General features: G+C 37.0%; 1 protein-coding gene across 2 annotated transcripts in view; it reads right to left on the reverse strand.

Moving 5' to 3' along the window:
- The window catches only part of COL21A1 (collagen type XXI alpha 1 chain), a 127,543-nt gene extending 119,027 nt beyond the window's left edge, over positions 1 to 8,516 (reverse strand). For both annotated transcript variants that reach the window (XM_060110241.1, XM_060110242.1), the window contains exons 1-2: positions 8,429 to 8,516; positions 924 to 1,475 (exon numbers count right to left, since the gene is read on the reverse strand). In XM_060110241.1, coding sequence (XP_059966224.1) covers positions 924 to 1,475; positions 8,429 to 8,516 — 640 coding nt within the window. The remainder of the gene's footprint in view (positions 1 to 923; positions 1,476 to 8,428) is intronic.
- Between the last annotated feature and the right edge of the window lie 400 nt (positions 8,517 to 8,916).

Consider the following 8,916-nt stretch of genomic DNA (forward strand, 5'->3'; position numbering starts at 1 on the left):
AAAAGATATGAATAACTTATTCTTCCCCCAAAATAATGTGAACACAAGTATGTCTATACACTAACAGGATTAATGTTTACCAAAAACTGGAACTTTCCCATGGGGACCTATCATACACATGAAGTCAGATTTTATGAAATGATATAAACATAATTAACAGACTGGTAAGTACTATATTTTCAAATGTTCCCTCATTGCTGGTGGGAGTTTAAGTTTTTCTCATGTGGAATTTTTAACATCCTTCCAAAGCTTTAAAAATGTTAGTAATTTGATCTTTGTTTTCTGAAGAAATTATGAGAGATTCCCATTCAGAATTAGGTAGAGGAATATTCACTGTTATTTGTATTAGAAAAACTTAGAAATAAACCAAACATACAAAAATGGAGAAATTATTAAATAGATTATCTTAAAAGACTGTCCACTATCATATTAATAGAGTATTAAAATTATATACACAATGAGTATAAATAATATGAAAATAGAGTATGAAATTATTTATACAATATTATCCTTATTTAGGCACATGAATAAACTCTCAGACACACTGAAATCAAAAAAAGAAAAGATTAGGATGAAAAAGACAAAAACTTGTTAGCAGGAGTGATATGATCATGTGTGGTTTACATATATTTTAATTATTTAGGTGTTTTATTTTCTACCATCTCCACAATAAACATATTGTAATTGAAAGGAAAACACAAAATATTATATTTTCCAACTGTAGATTTTATAAGAAAGCAATTGTTTCTAAAAACAAAATTTATCCAGAAAAATATAGCACAAAAATACGTGCTCACCTCATTTCTAACTTAAATAATTTGACATTAAATATAACCATCTTCCCCAGTTCCCAAATGAACAGGTTATAGCAAAATGTAAGAAAGCATCATTATTACTTGTTTCCACATTATATTAAGGCTTACCTTCACAAAGTTTCTGCTTCATCACCTCCCTTATTTTGGATATTGCAATATAGTCTTCCACATAAAACACATAAGTAGATGAAGGCTTGTTGGCAATAGCTCTAAGTTCTGCCTCTTCTGTTTCTGAACCAACACCAATGGCAAATAATGTTATTTTACTGTCTCTTGCTGCTTCTGCCACATCCTTGACTTCATCTTGGGATTTACCATCCGTAAGGACTACTGCTATCTTAGTCAGCAATCGTGAAGACTTGGCAAAAAGGTAATCAAGGGCAAACTGGATGGCCTTTCCGGTCTTTGTGTTTCCTCCTAAGTAGTGTATGGACTCCATGGCTGCCATCAAATTCTCTCCTGATTCATGGCTCCCAAGGGGAATCTCCAGGACGGGGTAGTCACTATACTGAACCACTCCAACCTGAATAAACTTTGGTCCTATGTCAAAGTTTTTTGTGATATTGACAAGCCACTTTTTCACTATTTCAAAGTTTTCTGGGCCAACACTGTAAGAGCCATCCAAGATGAAAACTAAATCTGTTGGAGCAGTACGACAACCTAAGTGAAAAAGAAAACCATCAGAGTATATGTGTTACATAAAAAACAAAAATTAGAGGTTTTAAATGCATGAATGTTTAATTAACCAGACAGGGGGAATCCTTTCACATGTATATACATAAAGTCGCCACAATGTATAGTTTAACTAGCTTATAATTTTATATGTCAATTATACCTCAATAATGTTGAATTTTTTTTAAAAAGACAATAGTAACCAGTAGTTCATAAGAGCTTTGATTAACTATTGATACACTGCTTAGCTTATGAAAATTTTTTATAAATGAAGGCTATGATTTTTGTTATTTTTTAATTAGCTTGTCTTAATTTAAGTATTAATGATTCAGCTTTAAAAATAGGGAATAGGGTCTCTCCCTCTCTCTCTCTCTCTCTCTCTCTCTCTCTTTTTCTCTATTACTCCTCTTCCTCTTCCTCTTTCTCTGCTATGTGAGGACACAACAAGAAAGCAACCACCTGTAAGCCAAGAAGAGAGCTCTCACCAGAGCCCAACCACGCTGGCACCTTGACCCCAGACTTCTAGCTTCTAGAACTTATGCAGGCCTCTCACTGTCATGGCCTCTCCCACTGCAGAGTGCAAGCTCCGGACGCGCAGGCCCAGCGGCCATGGCTCACGGGCCCAGCCGCTCCACGGCACGTGGGAACCTCCCATATCGGGGCATGAACCCGTGTCCCCTGCATCGGCAGGCGGACTATCAACCACTGCGCCACCAGGGAAGCCCTGAATGTGGATCTTGATGTTTGAATATGTTTTAACCTTGCATGATGTCTATACTAACAATGTATGGGTTGTTTGATAAATAAATATTTAAAAATAAAAATTTTTAAATTTAAAAAAAATAAGGAATAGTGACTTCCCTGGTGGTCCAGTGGTTAAGACTCGGCACTTCCACTGCAGGGGGCATGGGTTTGATCCCTGGTCCGGGAACTAAGGTCCCACATGCTGCGCCTTGTGGCCAAATAAAAAAAAATAAAAATAAGGAATAAAAAATGGATGCTGTATATGAATATGATATCTAGATATCTCTTTGTAGGGGCAGGTATTACTATAAAGCAACATTTTATTGTATTTCTCCACTGAATAAATGAAAACACAAAAAATTTTAATAAATGAATGATTTTCAGCTATAGACTAACATCATTGTTTTAAGTTATCAGTGAAATATGTTTAGTTTAATGCTAACCTGAAATATTTATAAAAATTTATATAAACCAATGAATGGGGGGAAGAAATTAAAAACAAATTTTCTGTCATCTTCAGGACTAAAGTAGCCAGCAAAGATCCACATTCTTGATATAGTTGAGAAAATGTAAATGAACCCAGGTTACAAAAGCAGTCACTCTTGCACTGCATGCAAGATGAATGTTTAAAGGTCTGATTGCTCATCTTCAGTCACAAATGTAGCCAAAACAATAGCTCATGTGAAGTGAATCTATGTTCAAGGGCATAAAGCTATTCCTTTCTCTGTAAAGATTCTTGTTTCAAGATACCAGGAAACATGTGATCAGCACATCTTAGAGTTCTACCAGGAAAAAAAAAAAGACTATCTGTGGTGTAAGTTATACCCAGACAAGTTCTAAGCACTTGTGAAAAGAAAAAATAATCTTCTTTGCAGCCACTATGGAAAACAGTAAGGAGGTTCCTCAAAAAACTAAAAATAGAGTTGCCAATCCCACTGAGCATATATCTGGACAAAACTATAATTCAAAAAGATACATGCACCCCTATGTTCATAGCAGCACTATTCACAATAGCCAAGAAATGGAAAAAACCTAAATGTCTATCAAAAGATGAATGGATAAAGAAGACGTGGTTCATACATTCAATGGAATATTACTCAGCCATTAAAAAGAATAAAGTAATGCCATTTGCAGCAACATGGATGGACCTAGAGATTATCATACTAAGTGAAGTAAGTCTGAAGGAGAAAGACAAATACCATATGATATCAGTTATATGTGGAATCTAAAATATGGCACAAATGAGCTTATCTACGAAACAGAAACAGACTCACAGACATAGAGAACAGACCTGTGGTTGCCAAGGGGAAAGGGGGGTGGGGAAGGGATGGGCTGGGAGTTTGTGATTAGTAAATACAAACTATTATGTATAGAATGGATAAACAACAAGGTCCTACTGTATTGCACAGAGAACTATATTCAATATCCTATGATAAAGTATAATGGAAAAGAATATAAAAAAGAATGTATACATATTTATAGCTGAATCACTTTGCTGTACAGCAGAAACTATCACAACATTGTAAATCAACTATACTTCAATAAAAAAAGATTTCCTTAACTCTCTTTTCCACAGTACACAACATGCTTCTAACCCTATCTCATTCTTTCAGTATGTATATATTGAATACCTGTTCTGTCCTTGATATCATGCTAGGTACTGGCTTCAAACATACTTGAGATATCTCAAAAAGCTCCCAGCCTAGTTAAGATGGACACCTGGCTGGTTAGAGAAAGTACAAAGAATTATGAGAACATTGAAGAGAAGGTGGCAACCTAACTATGTCAATCCAGGGGCAGTTTTGTTGGAAGGCTGAGATCAGAAAGCAAAGTTTTAACCAGGTCAAGAGGATGACATTCTAATCAGAGGGAGCAGCAAGTGCAAAGGTCCAGAGGTGAGAGACAGACACAGCCCCAAAGACAAACTGGTTTGTTTGAGTAATTCCAATGGTTTTGAAACTGCACTCCTTCTCGGGTAGGACTTGAACTCACTCACACCTCAGAGTGGGGCTTGAACCCGTGATCCCTGACTAGGAGGGGACTCGAAACCACTGTCTTTGGATTAAAACCACTCACCTGGGGTCAGGACTTACTGAAGCTCAGGTTCTTCTGTCTCCTCACAGAAGAAATTCAGCGTGAGGCAAAGTGGAAAGCAAAGAGTGAGTTTATTGGCATAGGACGCTTGGGACAGATAAGCGGGCAGGCAAGGGAGTGCAACCCCAGGAACAAAGAGCCCCAGGAACAAAGAGGGCTACATTTTTATAATCAAAGAAAAAGTGGGGAGGGGAGAAGACGACCTTCTTCCTCGTTCTTGGGCAGACATCAAGACTCATATCACTAGTTCCTCCTTTGGCCCTATACGGTCTAACCAGGTCTAACTGCCATAGCACTGTTTAAATCATATGTATATCAGCAAAAGGGTGGTGACGTACACTAAAATATGGTAATTCATCTCAGGTTTGGGTATAATATCCCCTTTCACCTGGTTTCTTTCCCTTTTCACCTCTATTTCTGTCTTGGTTACATGCAGAAACGTTACTCTGCAAGGGCTATCAACTCCCTGACTTCATGTAATAAGATTCAGAGCCAATATCTATTGTCTTGTATTTTAACTATCAGGGTTTGTGGCTTGAGTGTGCCTGGCATTTGGATGCACCTGGTCTTCCTTCAAGGTTGGGTAGATTGTTGCTAGGTTACTGGATTCTTTTCTTGAGTGGTCATTAGCTTACAACGGTCTCCCAAACTCCCTTAAAATTCCCTTTCTGTCTTTAATCCCTTGGTGGGATTTCTAATCTGACTATTTAATTATCCTACTCTATCTCTATCAGTTTGAAGTGACCAACAGGAAGGAACAGCTGTACTTGCTGCCTTTTTCTCTAACCTCTGCACTCAACGCAGCTGAAATACTACATGGGACAAGGATCCCATGTCCTTGGACATGATGAGTTAGAAGAGGATGAGGTGAGTCACGGTAATGAGATACCAAATTTTACATCCTGTGGTGTTACTCAGGTTAATGGTCTCCCTTAAGTAGTGTCTGGATGCCCAATTTAAAGTTATAATAAGGATGGTTTATTTTCTGTATATATTGCAAATAAGATATTATAATTGCAAAGATAGGTATCGGAGAAAAAAATGTTTGGTGACAATTAGTATTTTTGCAACTCCTTGGAGTAAATCAATCAATCAACCCATCTCTCCCTCTCTTCACCTTCCTCACTTCCTCCTTTCCTCTCCTTCCTTTCCATTCTTTTCCTTATCTTTGTCCACTTACATATTTGGGATGATGACAAAGCTCCCATGAAGAGGCCCCAATTTCACCATTATCTCACCTCACCTATCACAGTAACTAGCAGAAGTAAACACTATTGTCAGGTGAACACGTATCACAGTCAAGAAGTTCCCCACCCCACCAAAAAAAAATTGTCAAAACATGGGTTTGTCTCACAAATATAACTGTGATTATGACACCATCGTAAGATGCTATATGGCAGATGATGTCTCAGGGCAGGGGGTGTGAGGGACACTATTCCAACAACCTCTGTCATGGTGACCACTGCCAGACATCAGGGTAGGGATGGCAAAACTGGGATTCTGCCCAAAGGCTTTTTTTTTTTTTTCAGTACGCGGGCCTCTCCCTGTTGTGGCCTCTCCCACTGCCGAGCACAGGCTCCGGATGCGCAGGCTCAGCGGCCATGGCTCACGGGCCCAGCCGCTCCGCAGCATGTGGGATCCTCCAGGACCAGGGCACGAACCCATGTCCCCTGCATCGGCAGGCAGACTCTCAACCACTGCGCCACCAGGGAAGCCCAAAAGGCATATTTTTTAATCCAAGGGAATGAAGTTTTCCTGTTATTTTTGGAAGCTGAACAGGGATGACAGAGTTATGCTTTTATTGGGGTTTTGTGGGAGAGACAAAAGGACTGGAAGGTTGTGTTTGCAGGACTCTTCGAGGTTGCCCTTCCTCGATGCTATGAGGCTCATTATTGCCTGGACCTGCGAGTGTTTGTATATCACTCGATTCAGTGGTTACAAATTCTTACAGGGTTATTCTTGGCCCTTTCTACCCCTTTCTAGAGCCATGGGGCATTTATTTCATAACTGCATGGACACAAAAGCAAGTACTGCCATTTATAAACCCCAGACAAAATACCACTCCAAGAAACCTCCTCCTCAGAGAGGTGAATCACCAGTGTCATAGGAAAGGAATGCACTGAGGATGAAAAGAAGTGTTCAAATACTAGTTACAGCTCCGACCAGATGTATGGCACTATGCAAGGCCCATACATTTTATGCATCTTTTTTCCCACTCAAAAAACAAAGAGTATCTACCCCATAAAGTGCTTGGGTGGATTAAACTATAAAAGGGTTAGGCAAACATTAAATATTATTTTTTAAAATATTTTAAGCCAAATTGAATCAAATTATCAAATCATCTGATTTAACTGTTAGAGAAACCATAATTCATTTATAGTTAAGGGGTTTATGTTTATGAGTTTTAAAATATGCATATAAACACACTTTTTTTTTTTTTTTTTTTTTCTTGTCCGGAGCCTGTGCTCCACAACGGGAGAGGCCACAACAGTGAGAGGCCCGCGTACCGCAAAATAAATAAATAAATTAATAATAATAATTAAAAAATATATATATATAACAACTTTATTGAGATATAGTTCACATACCATAGAATTCACCCATTTAAAGTGAATTCGATGGCTTCTAATATATTTACATACTAAACCCCCAACCCATCCAGCCCTAGGCAACCACTAATAATGATCACTTTTTAAAAAAGTCACCGAACCCACTGCACCATTAGTAACAGATACAATACAAACCCAACATTCTCAATGAATTTGCATTAAGATGTTTGTGTACCCCACATTAGGCATAAGACCCCTAATTAAGAACACAAGAAATGCAATACTATCAGTGGGAGATTAAAAGGTGGATAATACAGTATACACTTTTTCCTCCAACAAGGGAATTAAGTTATTTCAAACTCTAGGGATTATTCTATCTATAGACCACTGGTCTTAAAAGAAGACAAGGGATACTAGACAGCTGCTTAAAACAACAGCTGCAAAGAATGAGAATATAGGATACCTAATGTAATTCTTCAGGCTGGATGCAAACTTGGGGATACAAATCATGTGAGTTATACCCAAAAGTAGTTTTTGAAAGATTGTTTCTTTTTGTAACTGAAAAACAAGCTTCATCTTTGTTTATGGTTAAGTAGCTAATGCTTTGCAATTACTGCAATTCCTTTCAAGAGCCCCACTATGACATTTAAAAATTTCTAAGTCTGGTGCAAAACATGGGAGCAATCACCTAAAAATAAGCATAACTAAATTGTTGAACCCAGTTATCTTAAAACAGTTCAAGTATTACCTCTCTAAATATAGAGGTTTAATTTTGAAAGAATTCCCAGAAACAGGTGGTAACCAATATTGGGTTTAAACTCAGTGTTTTATTTTTTAAATCTTGGTCTAATCCAATTGCAGAAGTTGTCATTTTCAGATTTTTTGCCATTTTGCAGTTATAAAATACTTTCAACAAAATATATCTCACATGTTTAATTGGAAAAATAACGATTATAATCAGTTTTTATAAATTATTAAGATGACAGAGATGCTTTTACTCAGGGTTACATCCTCTTGGGAACCGTTGCCACAATGGCCTAAACACACTTTTAAAAAGAAGTAAACTGTCTTTTTAAAAGTGTCTTTTTAAAAGTAGGATGGCCTACTTCTCTCATGCAAGCTTTCCTACAGGCCATCATAATAACAGTCACCACTTACTGAATGTCACCATGCTAAGTCATTTCTATGCATTATCTTATTATCTCTATGAGATAAACTCATAGGATGGTCCTGATAGACATCCTGGGAAGGAGGTACTTTCTTTATCTCCATATTATGAAGCTTATATAAATGGCTGAACATGGACTCAATACCAGAGTGTTTATTCCAAAGCCTGGGTCAATAAAATGTACTATTACCATAGAATTTTCTCAAAATGACTTCTGATAGCTTTTCCTCCCAGTTAATGTGTAACATAGCAATTCATTTATTTTAGGGAATCACAGCATCAAAGACAATAAGAATAAGATCCTTAAAGCCATTGTTAGAGCTCCTCTAATTTGATTTCCACAATCAATGTGTTGATAACAAAAAAACAATGCTGATAGTTCTTACTTGATCTTATTTCCCCATCTTCAGCTAATACAGAATTCTGAAGAAGCAGGACCAAAATTATCCAAAGGAATGTAATATGGTGAGCCATGTTTCTGTTTTTGTTCTAATGTTTTGGTTTTAGGATTCCTAAAAAGAAAGAGAAAAAAAAAAGAAAGTTAAATATATTAGAAAAATAAGACAAATACCTTACAATCATAAGTTTGAATTTTTAAATTGCAATACCCAGTCAAAGCACAGTTAATTTTTGCTAACTTTAAAATTAACTTATGGGCCCACAATAGCCACATTTCAAATATATAATACAAGACAACAATGAATGGGAGCTGAGGATGAATGTGATAAGTTTTTAATTCATAATCATCTTGGACAAGCAAAAACTTTTCTAAAACTTTAAGCTTTGCTCAAAATATTTACTAGAATCCCCCTTTTAGCATAGCCTGCAGAGCCCTATCACATTCTTTTTATTATCTCAGTGGTAACACATATCC

The sequence above is a fragment of the Mesoplodon densirostris genome, chromosome 10 (assembly GCF_025265405.1).
Source record: "Mesoplodon densirostris isolate mMesDen1 chromosome 10, mMesDen1 primary haplotype, whole genome shotgun sequence".
In the NCBI taxonomy this organism is placed as follows: domain Eukaryota; kingdom Metazoa; phylum Chordata; class Mammalia; order Artiodactyla; family Ziphiidae; genus Mesoplodon; species Mesoplodon densirostris.